Source organism: Eulemur rufifrons, chromosome 18 (assembly GCF_041146395.1).
Source record: "Eulemur rufifrons isolate Redbay chromosome 18, OSU_ERuf_1, whole genome shotgun sequence".
NCBI lineage: Eukaryota > Metazoa > Chordata > Mammalia > Primates > Lemuridae > Eulemur > Eulemur rufifrons.
In genome coordinates, this window is record NC_091000.1 from 38,770,488 (window position 1) to 38,787,565 (window position 17,078).

Here is a 17,078-nt window from a genome sequence, read left to right on the forward strand (position 1 = left end):
ATTTTCACTTGTTCATTCATTCGAGGGTTACTTATTAAGCGTCTTCAATAAGGCAGAGCCCAAGGCAGATGCTGGGGACATAATGGCAAACAAAATAATAAAGATGTCTATCCTCGTGGTGTTTATTAATCAGGTAGGAGGAGACGATCAATAAGCCATTCAACAAATATATAATCAAGGAAATTTTCTGATTATGCCAAGTTCCCTAGAAAGAGAGAAACAAGGTTATGTGATAGAAGGCACGTCTTCTGCAGGGAGGCAGACACTGCTTTCGAGAAATGTGGCTGTGGAGAAGGACGAGAAGCCATAGGAAAGGCGGGAGGAGGAGGATTCCAGCAGAGGGAACAGCCACTCACAGGCCGGGGGCTGGGAAAGGGCCTGGTTGGGTGAAGCACATGACTGAGGGAAGAGGCACAAGGTGGAGACGGCGGGTAAGCAAAGGCCAGATTTTATTCTAAGTGCAAAGGGAAATCATGGAGGCATTTTAATAAATAGAGTAAAATAATATGATTTACTTTTAAGAGGTCTCATTCCAATGGCTGTGTGGAGAACAGAGAAAAGAAGGGTAAGAACTGAACAGAGAGATCAATTAAAATAATACTGCCACAATCCAAGCAGGAGACAATGGCCCAGGACGTGGGAGGGGCGATGGAAAGAAGTGGAGACATTAAGACACACAGCCCTGAACACTGGGTGGGAGTGGAAAAGGAGGTTATAGGAGTATAAATAAAAGAAATATTCCCTCCATCAGCTTCCAGTCTAGTTGTGGGTAAAAGCAACCCAACTAGAGAGTAACTGAGGACATAACTGTGTGACATGAATTCATTCAAGAATTGTTAAGATAGGGCAGGAGCAAGCCAAGAGATAACTATAAGGAAGAAACAGAGATTGAGTTAGGTGTAGAAATTAGAAAAACAAAAAAGAAAGTCATTTTAAGTTATGGGGAGCAGAGTGATTATCAGTATGAAAGAATTAACAAGGACGGATAGTGGCACTAAGTGCACGTAATTAGAACTGGAACAATGTAAAACGACAGTGGAGAAAAACTAAATAGAAAGGAGTACAAAGTGGTGGAGGGAAGGAAAGGTAGGCAAGCGTATGGGAGACCTTGGCAGCAAGGGAGACAAGTGTGGCTTTATGTCAAGGATCAGCAATTTTTCTGTAAAGTGCCAGGTAATAAATACTTCAGGCTTTAAGGGTCATACAGTCTTGTTGCAAATACTCAAGTCTGCATTGCAGCCTGAAAGCTGTCACAGACAATGCATAAACAAATGACTGTGGCTGTGTTCCAATAAAACTTTATTTACAAAGGTAAATGGAGGAGCAGATCCTTGCTTTATGAGATGGGAAGCAGTGAAGAGCAAATGGGAAGTTCTTGAGATGGAAATTGATATAACAAGAGAAGATGCTGAGTGCCTCTAAGGCAAGCTGGGTGTGGCAGGGCTGTCTGAATGGACAGCTCTGGGGGAAAAAGCAATCTATGACGGCTGGAAGGGTCCGAAGAATCCGTTTGGTCACCAAGTTAGTACTCTGATGTCTTTATATTTTATGTCCTTTGCTGCTCATCTCCGCCCTGCTTCCTATCTTGGCTGTCCATTTGTCTCCCTCTTAGGACTGCCTGCCTTGCTATTTTAATAATATTTTTATTCAGTCAACTTCATTCATGTAAAATATGCATATGATAATCTACACATATTTTAAATATACCATTCTGTGAGTTCTGACGACTATACACACCTGTGACACCAATATCATGATCAAGACATAGAATATTTCCAACACCTCAAAAAGTTCCCTTGGCCGGGCATGGTGGCTCACGCCTGTAATCCTAGCACTCTGGGAGGCCGAGGCGGGTGGATCGCTCAAGGTCAGGAGTTCGAGACCAGCCTGAGCAAGAGCGAGATCCCCGTCTCTACTAAAAATAGAAAGAAATTATCTGGCCAACTAAAATATATATAGAAAAAATTAGCCGGGTATGGTAGCGCATGCTTGTAGTCCCAGCTACTCGGGAGGCTGAGGCGGTAGGATCGCTTAAACCCAGGAGTTTGAGGTTGCTGTGAGCTAGGCTGACGCCACGGCACTCACTCTAGCCCAGGCAACAAAGCGAGACTCTGTGTCAAAAAAAAAAAAAAAAAAAAAAGTTCCCTTATGTCTTTTACAGCCCATTTCTCTAACCTTTGGCCCCAATCAATCACTGATCTGATTTCTATAACTCTAGATTAGCTTTGCCTTTAAAATTTCATATACTTGTGTATCTGGCTTCTTTTGCTCAGCATAATTTTTTAGAATCAAGCAAGTTACTTTGTGTATCAAAATTCATTCCATATTCATTGCAGAGTGGTATTCTACTGAATGAACATACTACAGTTTGTTTTTCATTTACCTATAGATGGAAATTTGGATTGTTTCCAGTACGGAGCTATTATGAATCAAGCTGCTGTGAACATTCATGCACAAGTATTTGCGTGGACCCATGTTTTCATTCCTTGGGAGTAAACACCTAGGGTAAGTGTATGTTTAACTTTATAAGAAATTGCCAAACTCTTTTCCAAAGTGGTTGTACCATTTTCCATTCCTGCCAGCAACTTATGAGAATTCTCCTTGCTCTACATCAACAGGTATTGTCAATCTTTTTAGCCATCTTAGTGGACATATAGTAGTATTTTACTGTGGTTTTGATTTTAATTTCCCTGATGTCTGATGATGTTGAGTATCTTTTCCCTGTGCTCATTGGCCACTTCCACCCCTTTTTTAAATTCATCTTTGTTCCTTGGCTTTCTGTTTTCTGCTCATCCACCACTTCTGAGAAACTTCTTCATAGTTCCTCACGGACCTTAACCCTCTGGTCTTAGGCCTATAACTTACAGAATCTATTTTAGATGCTATTATCTTGCAATGACCCCGTCTCTTCTCTTACTGTCATCCTGCCAGTAGGATGACAGCTACTGGCAAAGGTATGCATGTCGTCCTGATTGGGGAGAGATAGATAGGAGGTAATGCTATAGGACTCTCCTTCATTGCTGAGTGTACAGCAACAGGGGCTGTGTATAAGGTAGTGGCAACAGGCACAACAGGGAAGTAAAAGAAAACATTTTAAAAGGAACTGGAGCTGACATGGTGTCAGAGAGGAGTAGAGAACAGGGTTCATTACCAGATGTCTTTGGGTAAAAGCAAGAAGCATGGACAAACGAAGGGGTCAGATGGGTGGAGGAGGCCAGAGCATGCCTGATGTGCCTGAGACTCTCAGTGTCAGCCCATTGCTGCCAGTAGGGAAAGGAGACTTCAGGATGCTGAAGATCCTGGTCTTTTCAAGAGAAGATAAAAAATGTATATTTATTTTCATGTGAACTCTCCCAATTCCTAAATGGTGGAAAATAATTTATGAGGAAAAAAAAAAAAACAGCAACACCAGGTGGATTGAACAAAACACAGCTGTGGCCTAACTCCATTTCTGAGTCTGCCTGTTTACCATCTCGGATAGAGAGGTGAACCTCTCCTTTTTTTGTTACCAGCCCTTTTGGCACTTACATTGTGTTACTTATTTGTCACCTGTGGACTTTTACTGAACACATGTAAAGACTGATCTCATCTCCCTGCATAAATTGGACTAAATTTCATGACAGTAGAGGAGGTTTTCTATATATTTGTGTTCTATATATTTCAATAACTTTAGTTTTACCTTTAAATTTTCATATACTTATAAATCATACAGTATCTGGCATCTTTCTCAGTATAACTTTTGAGAATAAAGTATGCTGTTCTGTGTATCAAAAGTATATTCCTTTGTACATAGTAGGTGCTTAATAAGTATGGGAAGAAGGGAGGTTAAAAAGGGAGACAGAAAGAGGGAGAAAGGACACTGACATTTTCTAGCCTGAGAGATTATAAAAATACTGCTCCCTGCCTACACGGCCACCCTAAACCAACAGCAATTATTTTTTTAAAAAACAACTCGATGTTATAATATCATATCTGATAGTGAGATCTGCACTAGTTAAAAAAAATAGCATCTATTCAAGTTCTCTGTTGAACCTCCTCATTAAACCCTACTACACGGCCCTGAAACATAGCTTGAAACTCATCCTGCTAGAGGTTATAGTGAAAATGATCCCTAACCCAAGTAAAATTAATATATATTTTTTTCTGGATACTTAAAAGAATTTCACTGAAAAGAATGGAAAAGAAAGAAAAGGCCCTAGAACAAACAGTATTTTTCCCTTTCAAAGCTTAACACTCAAAAATGCAATTATCACTATAAATATTAAAGGAAAAAGTATATGACACTGCCTGTAAAATTGAAACTTCAGTGAAAACTCAGTGAAAAAAAGGCATAAAACAGAATTTGTTATGGAAAAAGAACAAGAAAATCCAAACTGAATATACTACTCTCTTAAGAAACAATATGTTTAACATAAACTGTGACAAAATTTGAAAGTCATTTATCAGGATTTCTGAATGGTGGTTCTTTTCAAGCCAGTTATAAAGTCATTTAGTGACAAAGTAATGGATCTTAATCAATCATGGTGGAATCGAGTTATTACACATGTTGAAAACTCTTTCAAATTACATTACAATCTGATGCTTACTTTATTGCATTTCAGGAGACATGTTGTTAATATAAAAATGTCTTACATTTTTGGTAGGACTATGCCTTTACAGTAGTGCAATATGTTTTATCCTGAGTGCTCAATAACAGTTCTATGCTTCCTGATACAATTTATTTTTTTAAACACAGGAAATTTTATTTCAACTGGCTTGTCATATATTCTTAAGAATGGTAGTAAGAAGAGAAACAGCTATGCCAACAAGATGTATGATCTTGCTGACGGACTTTTTTCATGGGTTAAGATTCTTATTATGTGTACAATTACAAAAGAAAACATGGAGATTGCTTGCATGTAAAAGAATAAAGATGAGCACAGAACTGCAAAGAAGAATTACATATGACTTCTCTTATAAAGGGCACAATCCTATTTTTATTGTGGTAAAATTTTCATAATATCAAATGGAATTGTAGCACAAAAGAATTTCATTCAATGAAAATATTTCAAACTAGATGCTAACGTTAGCAAGGAGCTGCAAATGTTTATACATGTTTTTCCTCTAACAAAGTCTAAATTTGAGACTGTCTTGAAAAAAGAGGAAATAATTAAAGGGGCCTTGAATCCTTCTAGGTCTCTGCTTAGTGTGCACATTTTTAACAAAACTCTGCTTCTGGGCATGTAGATAAAACTTATAATTACCGTTCATTTCACATAAAGGTATACATAATAAGCTATGAGACCCAACATTGTATCTTTAATTCCCATGAGGTAAGTGAAACATACAAAATAATTTACCTTTTACTTTTTCAGTTTTTTGAAATTTCACATTAAGTCTAACATTACATTAAAAAGTGTAACATACTTAATGTTCTTGTTTCTTTCTTCTTTACAAAAATACAATTAAAAAACTAACACAACCACAGCAACAGTTTAAAAGCATAATTATATGCTTTTTATGTTACATGACTACAAAACCCAATAATTGTGTAAATATTTAGGTAAAGTAATTTTGAAACATGTCCCAATCAAAGGAATAAAATAAATCTTTAGGAATCAACCCTAAAGAAACAGAGATCTATGAATTATCTGACAAAGAATTCAAAATAATCACTATAAAGAAGCTCAGTACACTATAAGAGAACACAGATAACCAAATGAAATCAGGAGAACAATGTATGAACAAAATAAGAACATCTACAAAGAGACAGAAACTAATAAAAGCATCAAACAGAAATTCTAGAACTAAAAAAATATAATAACTGAATTGAAAAATTCACTTAGAGGGGTTCAACAACAGACTTGATCAAGCAGAAGCATCAGTGAACTTGAAGACAGATCCTTTGAAATTACCAACTTAGAGGAACAAAAATGAAAAAGGATGAAGAAAGTGAAGAAATCCTAAAAGACTTAGGGGACACCATAAAGTGGACCAATGTATTCATTATGAAAACCTCAGCAGGAGAAGACAGAGAGACAGACAAAGGACAAAGGGCAGAGATCTTATTCAAAGAAAAATGGCCAACTTTCCCAAATCTGAGGAAGGAAATAGACACCCATATTCAAGAAGCTCAAAGGACTACAACTAGGACATATCCAAAGAAGAATACATGGAAGCACATTAAAATCAAACTGTAAATGATAAAGATAAAGATGAAATCTTAAAAGCAACAAAGGAAAAGTGACATTCTGTACACGGCTGGATTCCTCAGCAAAGACAGTACAAGTCAGAAGGGAGTAGGATGATATATTCAAAGTGCTGAAAGAAAAACCTGACAGCCAAGAACACTATATCTTGCAAAATCATCCTTCAGAAATGAAGGAAAAATAGAACTTCTCAGATAAGCAAAAGCTGAGGGATTTCATCTCCACTAAACTTGTCTTACAAGATATGAGAAAGTGAGTTCTTCAAGTTGAAACAAAAGGAGACTAGACATCAAATGAAAGTATACAAAAATATAAAGCTCTCTCTGGTAAAGGTAAATATAGAGATAAATATAGAATCCTGTAATACGGCAATGTGGCACATAAATCACTTTTAATTCTGGTCTAGAATTTAAAAGATAAAAGCATAAAAAACAACTAAAACAAAAAAACTATGTTAACAGATAAAAAATATGAAAGATGTAATTTGTGACATGGATAACATAAAGTGTGTTGGAGGGAGATGTAAAGGAGCAGAGTTTTTGTATGCAATTGATGTTGAGCTATTGTAAGTTTAAAATAGATTGTTATAACTGTAATACATTCTATGTAATCCCCCATAGTAACCACAAAAAATATCTATAGAAGAAACACAAAAGGAAATAATAAGGGAATCAAGCATGTCACCACAAAAAAATAAATCAATGAAACAAAAAAGGAAGTAGTAAGAGAAGAAAAGGACAAAATAACTACAAGACATACAAAAATAATTTTAAAGTGGCAATAGTAAGTCATTCCCCATCAGTAATTACTTTAAATATAAATGGACTAAACTCCCCTAGAAGACATAAAGTAGCTGAATAGAGAAACAAACAAGCAAAAACCAAGGTCCAACTATATGCTGTCTATCAGAGGTGCACGTTAAATAGAAGGACGTACAAATAGGCTGACAGGGAAAGGGTGGAAATAGAAATTCCATACAAATACTGTCCAAAAGAGAAAAGCGATGGCCATACTTATATCAGGCAAAATAAACTTGAAGCCAAAAACTATCGCATCAGACAAATAAGAACACTATATGATAATAAAAAGGTCAACTCACCACAAAGCTATAGCAATTACAAATACATATGCACCTAACAGCAGAGCACCCAAATACTTGAAGCAAATATTGACAGAATTGAAGGGATAAATAGACAGTAACACAATAATAGTGACTTTTTTACCTCCCCTTCAATAATGGATAGATCAACCAGGAAACATATAGACCAACTGGACCTAACAGATATATATAATATGAACACTTAACAACAGCAGAATAAACATTCTCCTCATGTGCAGACAGAACATGCTCCAGAACGGATCACATGTCAGGCCACAAAATGAGTCTTAAGTTTAGCAAGATTGAAATCATGCCAAATATTTTTTCTAACCACAACAATATGAAATTAGAAATCATTACCAAAAGTAAAACTAGAAAATCCCCACATAATGTGGAAATTAAACAACACACTCTTGAACAACCCATGTATCAAAGAAGAAATCAAAAGAAAAATTAGAAAATATCTTGAGATAAAAATAAAAACACAACACACCCCAAATTATGGGATTCAGCAAAAACAGTAGTACGCGGGAAGTTAATAGTGGTAAACACGTACATTAAAAAAGAGCGATCTCAAATTAACAACCTCACATGACGTCAAAAGGAACAAGAAAAAGAAGAACAAACTTAACCCAAAGTTAATAGAAGGAAGGAAACAATAAAGATTAAAACAGAAATAAATGAAATACAGAATAAAAAACAATAGAAAAAAGAAATGCATGAAGTTGTGAATAGTCCACATGAGGGACTAAGGTTACTGATTTGCCCTCCTCAGGATAACCAACACACTGGAGAGCTGGTTTCCAGAAAATTTGTTTAAATTGTTCAGTGGACTGAAACACCATAGGCAACTAAGTGGTTTATACCTAACTTTTAAAAAGATTCAGAATGGTTAAATTCCCTCTAATTTGGCTGAAAATGCAGGGAGAGGGGGTGGCATTAAGAATCAAGAGAAGGGAGTCACTTGTACTTCAACTTTTTTTGTCACACTGCTGTAGGGACAGCCTGTGCCTCACTGGCAAGTGGCACCCTCTGAGAGCGATTCTTTCTATAAATAAGTGAGACTTTTACCCACCAAAGGGTTCCTTTTAAAATGGAAACTATATATTGTTTTAAACAATTGAGGTGTTAAGGTTGATGTTGTTAATAGATGAATGCAATGTTAATCAAAACTTGAAACTGTGGGCTTTCCAACAAAGAAATGTTAAACAAATATAAATACACTGGAGTTATTTGTTTTATATTTAATTTTTAATTTCCTTAAAGGAACATGTAAATGTTAAAAGCGGTTTTGAATTATGAGAATTTATGATAATATCAAAAATAATTCACTTGGGATGTCAAGTGGCACCTACTGATAGATCAGATTTTTTGAGTGACCTACAGAAAATTTAAGCTTCCAATAGGCACATATTTTTCATTTGAAAATAAAGCTTAAAATTGCAGGTATGTGGGGAAGGATGGAAATCATGCTGGCAGCTATAAAATGCTGTTAAATAATTTATATCAAGGCCATTCTCACACTGATCAACGGATTTACAATCTTGTGAAACCACTGGAATTCAAAAGCAAAAAAAAAAAGGAAAAATCACCTCTGGTGTCTATCCTATGATCTGGGAGTCTGAAATGAATTCATGTTCCAGGCAAAGCTTTGGACAGCTTGAAATCTCAATCAATATTTTATGCACATGTCATTGTTCTTCACAGGGGTCCAGGAAATCCTGCTGACCCAGGCGTGGGTCAGTGGCATCTCATCAGCTTCAACAGCCTCCTTACCTGTCAATCCTTCCTTCTGCCTTTCCTGTTACGTCTGCAGCTTTTAGTTTACCTCCCGGTGTAGACTTAAGCCCTTCACACAAGTCACGTCTGCTCTTCAAACAGAGGTCCCAACCCATTGCTTCAGATATCCTGAAATGTATACCTACCTGGATATTTATGGATACCATATGTTTATATTACTTCCAGAAGGATCTCTAGCCTCCCTTATGTGTAAGATCTAATAAATGATCTTCTATTGAAAAGACAAAAGTCAAATTTAATTAAGTAATTCCAAATATAAAGGAACCAAGAAAAACCAGTCTGATCAGAGGTCAAGAAAACACAATGTAAACAGCAGGACGAAGGCCCTCCCCCCATCCATTTGTTCATGAGCTTTTCTGACGGACTCTTTGATGGGAGGGCCCACCTTAGAGGTAAGAAGTAATTTGGTCCTCACCGTTTTCTGCTCTAACATTTCATCTCAGACTAGGCTATTCTTAACCATGTTGACTATAACTCTCCAATACCAAGAATTTGTTGGACTCAAAAGTTTATAACTGAATCTGCAATAGCACTCTTCTATCATCCATAGTTTTAAGCATTTGGCCAAACAGGTGTAATATACAAAAAACTTAAAGGGACACTCACCTGCCTCGCAATTTTCAGCCACAAGCCCTTTATATAGATGGTGGCTGAAGGAAATCTTTACATCTTCCCCTTCCATGTGAATGACCAAGAGACCGGCAGTTGTTCTGGCTGGGACCCCTTGGTCCGCAACTTTTAATTGTAGCCACATAGGAAAATATTCTGGAGGTGCATTTTGCTGAAGTTGAATTTCTCCTGTACATTTATCAATAGAAAACAGTGACTGGGGCTCTGAAAAACTAAAAATGACAGTTCCATTGGGCCCCAAGTCTGGGTCATCTGCTCTCAGAACGGCAGTTGTCTGGTTTATAGGTGACTGAGGAGAAAGAAAGACATCAAAGGGGTTCTGTTCCCAAATCGGATTATTGTCATTAACATCAGTGACATGTACTTTTATAATTACTGTGGTGCTTCTCGAGCCCTGGGTGCTACAGTCTCTGGCCACAGCCCTGAATGTGTGTTGCGATCTGGCTTCTCGGTCGAGGGTACGGCTGGTTCTCACTGTGCCGGCCACGGGATCCATGGTGAACGCACCAGAATCCTCATCCGTCAGAAAATACTCGGTTTGCCCATTCGGGCCTTCATCCTTGTCCACTGCCGAGAGCGTAAGAACCACTGTTCCCACTTCAGCATCTTCTCGCACAGAGGACTGATAGTAAAGCGTAGGGAAGGAAGGGCTGTGGTCATTGTCATCCAAAACTCTGACTTGCAGATGGATTACAGAGCTCCTCGGTGGGTCCCCCAGATCAGAGCACAGGATGACAAGGGTAAAATTGTTGACTTGCTCCCGGTCCAAAGCACGAGTGGTTGAGAGTTCTCCTGAGGTTTCGTTTATAGCAAAGTACTCGTCAGTATTTCCATCTATTAAAGAAAACAATTCAAAATTCATTTGAATCGAAAAAACAGCACCCCTTGGCCAGCACTATATGTATCCATATATTCATTTGTTCAAAAAATATGTATTTCCTGAGTATTACATCCTAGCACTTTTGTAGGGACTGGGGATATGACAATGAACAAGATAAGGTTCTGCCCTCATGAAACTTCTATCCTATGGAGGGGATAAACAGAATAATATAATTCAATATATGTCTTCAACCAATCAATAATTAGTACTCTTGCTTTCACTGATTTGCAGCTGTATGTTTTTTCTGTGTGCATCTGCAACTTTTCATATTTATATATTTTTCCTCTTGAGAGGATTAAAACGTATCTTTTATGTGAAATAAAATAATAGGAGTCTGGGATAAGAAACAGGATATAGTGTCCATTTTTAGATATCAATCACAAAGGAACAGACTGGTTGTAGTAATTTCCCAACTGTTACTCACTATAGATTTTACGCCAATTATACTACCGCAGGAAGCTTCCTCTTCTACATCCCTGTGGCACTTTGTGCAGAGTCACACCACTTTTGAGATCTAGTTGGACACTTGTCTACTTCTTCCATAAGGTAAGCAAGGACAATGTTTTATTCATCTCTGTGTCCTTTGAAATAATCTGCCCTTTGCTATCTTCCATGGTATCAAGTGGAATAAAAATTAAAATTGAACATAGAAACAAAAAGTTTTCAAAGATATTTTAAAGTAACTCTGAAAATTTGTGAGGAAAAATGTGGTTCGAAGACTGACCAACCGTATTCTTGGATGAGGGGCAGGATGAAAGTACCAGGCCCAGTGCCGTGAGAACTTACTAGAGTCCAAGGACCAGAGGCACATGGGAATGGCATTCAGAGAAAACATCAGCCATAGGTAGTGTGGGGGCTGAGGAAAGAGGTCCTGTATTTGTATTTATAAGACATATTCATAGTTAATCTGTACCCAGAGTAGGGATGATCAGACACCTACATTTCTGTAGTATCGTGGTTGATAAAGCAATTCATTCACTCAGCAAACATTTGATGAGCACCTACTATGTGCCAAGTACATGCTCAATGTTGAGAATATAAGGAGAGAAAGATGTGATCTGGCTCCCAGGTGTTTTCAATCTAGGAGGTAAAGCTGGTGTATACTTGAACATTAAAGTACAGTGTGAAAATCACTCGTTCAGAGTGATGGGAGGCACAGAGGAAAGAAGCCCAGCCTGTGCTAGGATGGCCAGGAAATGCTTATTAGAAAAAGTGACAGCAAAACTCACGTTTAAAGGGGAGAAAACCAGAATCCAAGTTTTGGAAAGAGTGTTCCATGCAGAGGAAAGAGCCTGTGTATAGTCCCAGGAGTATAAGAAATTAATAGGCTGCAAATGTTCTAGTGTGACTCGTGCACAGGGCTCCCTGGGGATCTGCATGTAGAGGGTAGGGACAGGGTTTGCAGTGGTGGCAGAGGGAAGACATGCATTTGAGAGGTAAGCAAGGGTCAAAGCGGGAAGGGGTCTGTGTATATGGCTGAAGATTCTCTACTTTCTCCTGCAATCTATGGAGGAGCCCCCACAGCAAAGTGCCATGAATCAAATTTCTGCTATAGGAACAGTACTGAAGCAGCAATGTCAAAGCTGGATTCAAAAATGGGAATGTTGGGAGGCTGTTATAGTAATCTACTTGAGCAACGAAGAGGTTAGGAAATCATATGTGTATACAGGAAGTGGACTGTTCCAAAAATATGAAGCGGGAAAAATAAGGAGTTAGGAAAAAAGATTCATGCTCTGGCTTAGGAGAATGAGTGAAGGGTGTTTAGACCAGTCATCTTTAAGATGAGGTCTGAGTACAGCTGGGGTTACATGAAGCTTTTCAAGGAGTTCACCTGGGAACAGGTAGTTTTATGGTAATTTTCTGAAGTTCAGTTTAAATAAACTTATTCCTAACATTATTCTGCCTAAGCACTCACCTAGCATCACAGGATTTATCTTTCCCATATCCACCTTTATAATCATCCTTCTTGCAAATTAGAAAAGGCTCACCTCTCACCTGCATAAATGGCTGCCCAATATAGGGCTCATTCCCAATATTGGGGTTCAGTGTTGAAACAGTGACTGGCTTTAATGCCAGGGGAAAACTGGAATTTTTAAAACATTTTAGAACATTTTTAAAAAATACTAGGTGAAGGTGGGAGACATTGGGGTACCGATTGGTAGCTGCAGACAGGGACTGCATGAAATGGCCCAGTAAGAGCATGTGTGTATGAGGAAAGAAAAATAAAAAATAACATAAAATATGGTCATATGAAAGAAACAAAAATAGAAAGAAAAAAGCTATCTCTTCTATCTGTATATCCATTAATGTCAGTATGGGAAAAAGTTCCAGATTTTTTAAAAATTTGGAGGGCAGTGGGAAGGAGGTAGGCAGGAAGCACACAGCACCAGTCAGTTCTCACTGGGTCTGCATTTTATAGGAAAGGCAACAGTTATCAAATGCATAATAATCAACAGATGGTGTATGTCAGAATCCTGGGGAAAATTTTAATTAAAAAAAACTTACCGATGATATAATATTTAACGGCTTTGTTATTGCCGGCATCCATATCAGAGGCCAAAACAGTATAGACAACCTGTGGCTCTTGGTTTTCCAGAATCTCAATGTCATGACTGGGGACAATAAACTCTGGTGCATGATCGTTTTCATCTTCGACAGTGCAGATAATTGTCGTGGTACTGGACAGCGAAGGGACACCTCCATCTCGTACGAGTACTGACATGCAACACAAAGACGGTGTGAACTGTGCCCTGCAATTCATACCTAAAATATATTGTTCTAACCAGACAGAATCAGACTAAAGTGATCATGCAGCACTGAATCAGTAATATTTTATTTAAAGACATCTTACTGAAATGTAAAATTTCACCACTGAACTATTTTTTTAAGCATAGTCAAAGGATCCCTTACCTCTAAGGGTGAAGATTTCTTGAACTTCTCTATCAAGCGTGGTGGTTGTCACTACCTCTCCAGTGTCGGAATTTATCTCGAATAACCCAAACGAAGCACCTGGCATGATTTCAAACCGAAGCTTGGAATTGATTCCTTAAGGAAAATATAAAGAAAAACTTATAAGTTATCCCTTTGGAATCTATTCATCCATTTCCCTATTCCTGTGCCTTTGAACACATTACGCCATGGATGAAACAGGCAAGATTCTTAAACAGCCTTCAAATTAAGGTAAAAGAAAAACATTTTGGGCTGTTCTTGCTAAATAAAAGCCTCATGGGCCAAAATGTTTGATTTTCAAAAGTCTTATGAGACTTCCCCACAGTGAATGCTTAGGATTTTTTCCTTCCCATAAAAAATTCCTTATGAGTGTGCAACTCTACAACGTATTCCTAATTACTCCTTCTAACACCCCTGATTCTGATTTAATGACATAATTGTAAGCTTGCAAGACAAATGACAATTTCTGTAGATTGACCCTCTCTTTAAAAACCTGGGCTCAGTGACATAGAGGCAAGCACATAGAGTTGCTTATGCGTGTGTTGTTTTGTTTTGCTTTTCACTTTGTATTCATTCTCCTATCTGGAGTGAGAAATGTGGTACCACATTATTGCGCATTTTGAAAATAATTCTTCCCATATTTTTGTGGTTTCATTTCTCCCCTGAGAAAAGTATCACGTCATTTCCATCATTGGTTATGAAGATCATTCATACCATTAACTTTAACGAGTTTATTCCACGCCATTGTAGTTTATTTGCATTTTACACAAGTTCCTTTCAATCATTTCCCCATGTTCTTTTCTTAACTGACAAGAATCTAGGTATAGATATAGTACTTAAACTATATGATATTATGCTTTCATAAACTAAAATGCCATTCTTTTGGCCTTAAAAAAATTTTAATTACAAATTTCCATCTCGCCAGTCTTAAAAAGTAAATTTTAATTGCATTGTAGTCTAGTGGATATGATATAGGACTGAGTGCTGGAAGGAGTGGAATATAATTCTAGTTTTATATAAGAATGAATGAACATGTCCTCTTACTATATCACTTGGAGGAGAAGTATATTTGAGATACAATAGATGTAATCTGCAGGCATTTTAATGACCTTGAGAAAAAAGTCTAATAATATAGGATCAATATACTTGATATGAGATGGTCAGAGGTCACCAAAATGTTTAATTCTATCATTAGGCAACGAGGCATATTATTAAGTTACTGATTATTATTAAAGAACCATTGTGGTCACACAAGGATCACAGAGTCTATTCTATAGCCCAGGCAGAGTTTCTAAAAATTCTAGGTTGTTAAAAGTTATTATTCCTGTCTATCTCTACCTACATTATAAAAACAGAAACAATACCATCTTACATTAATTTTCCTTTTCCTCCAGGGAAGTGTGCAACGTCAGATGTCAAGCACAATACCGTATGTGAAAGAGAGGTGACACAAACATGGCCTATGTCTTCACAGAGCTTACATGACGTGGTCATTTCAATTTTTAATAAATTCACTCATTTGTTATATGATTTTATTATACATTGTACATACTATTGCATATTACATATTGCATTATGTATTGTATAATATTACATATTATACATTTTTAATTCTCAACACTTGTCAAGCCTAGAAAATAAAATACCTTCCAATGTTTAAACATAAGCTCAAATCTTTATACTTTCTCTTTCTCCAACTGTTCCCATTATCCTCTAATGTGCTTTACCGCTGTCCTCAATATTCCTCTGACTTTGTAGAAACTTACAGATCTTATCATTCTATTATTCTCTATAGTTTTTATCCCTAAAATAACAATCCACACAACTTCAAACCTCCTAGTATATTATTAAGGATAAATGAGATCTTATAATTGTAGTTTGCACACATATATTTTTCAAACCTCCTACCCTATACAACTTAGATAATAGAAAGTAAATTTAGGCCGGGCGTGGTGGCTCACGCCTGTAATCCTAGCACTCTGGGAGGCCGAGGCGGGTGGATTGCTCAAGGTCAGAAGTTCGAGACCAGCCTGAGCAAGAGCGAGACCCCGTCTCTACTAAAAATAGAAAGAAATTATCTGGCCAACTAAAATATATATAGAAAAAATTAGCCGGGCATGGTGGCACATGCCTGTAGTCCCAGCTACCCGGGAGGCTGAGGCAGTAGGATTGCTTAAGCCCAGGAGTTTGAGGTTGCTGTGAGCTAGGCTGATGCCACGGCACTCACTGTAGCCCGGGCAACAAAGCGAGACTCTGTCAAAAAAAAAAAAAAAAAAAAGAAAGTAAATTTAAATTATTTCACTATGGCTCGTTTAGAATTTAATTAGCACCTTGCTTCCCCCTCCTCATGCCCTTACAATCCTCCAGAACAAGCACAGCATCATCAAACTGGAGAACTAAGAAAATAAAAATTAAAAAGAGATTACTCAGTCTCATTCCATCGCTTCACTAAACCAACTGCAAATCTGGATGTGAAGTTAGTGATATCTTCATGAGGATAAATGTGTGCCCCTGTGTACGTGCACACCTGTGTGAATGCACACGCACATATATCTGCTCTTAGACCTCGACACCTGCAGTCCCATCACTTTATTTATTTTTTTTTTTAAGACAGAGTCTCACTCTGTTGCCCAGGCTAGAGTGCCGTGGCATCAGCCTAGCTCACAGCAACCTCAAACTCCTGGGCTCAAGCAATCCTACTGCCTCAGCCTCCCGAGTAGCTGGGACTGCAGGCATGCACCACCATGCCCAGCTAATTTTTTTCTATATATTTTTAGTTATCTGGTTAATTTCTTTCTATTTTTTAGTAGAGATGGGGTCTCACTCTTGCTCAGGCTGGTCTCAAACTCCTGACCTTGAGCAATCCTCCCACCTCAGCCTCCCACAGTGCTAGGATTACAGGCATGAGCCACCACGCCCGGCCGCCATGACTTCTTAATTTCTCCTACTCTAGGGTTCCCCTCCTTAATTCATTTCTTTCCCTCTCCAGTCCAGCCCATGAGCTCCCACTGCAGTAACCCTGAATACTTTCTCAGGTTCTGTGGCTTTTTGCCAAAGACACCCAGCAAAGCCTCAGCCCAGGATCACACCAACCATCTCTCTGCTCCCCTTGAATACCTAACAGACCTTGGGGGCTGGAGAAAATTTCATAGCAGCATGGATTAAGGCCACAGAAATGCCACTGTCATCTGGCCATCTTTCCATGTCTCTTTGGTCACCCTTCTCCCATTCAGCTCTCCTACCTGACCACCTCCCAGCTTGCTCTCATAGATTACTTCCGTTTTTTCCTTCCCAGAGAGGAAGGAGCCATCAGGGAAGAACTCCCTTGCCCTATGCATCTGTATCCAACTCTACTCCCTGGGTATTATTTTCCATTAAAAAAAAGAGGAAAAAAATAAATTAAAAAAACTCTATCCCCTGCTTTCTGTCTCAATGGCAAAGGTAACTTTTCAAATACACTCTCTGGGAATTTTCCTGTCAGTTCTAGTATTTCTCCTAATTTTTTTCCCCTTAAATTATATTCTTTTCTAGC

The 17,078-nt window shown here is 38.0% G+C and overlaps 1 protein-coding gene across 1 annotated transcript in view; it reads right to left on the bottom strand.

Annotated features, from left to right (window-relative positions):
• The window catches only part of DCHS2 (dachsous cadherin-related 2), a 195,865-nt gene that overhangs the window by 28,917 nt on the left and 149,870 nt on the right, over positions 1-17,078 (bottom strand). The window contains exons 11-13 of the mRNA XM_069493240.1: positions 13,508-13,642; positions 13,103-13,312; positions 9,694-10,551 (exon numbers count right to left, since the gene is read on the bottom strand). Of these exons, the coding sequence (XP_069349341.1) occupies positions 9,694-10,551; positions 13,103-13,312; positions 13,508-13,642 (1,203 nt within the window). The remainder of the gene's footprint in view (positions 1-9,693; positions 10,552-13,102; positions 13,313-13,507; positions 13,643-17,078) is intronic.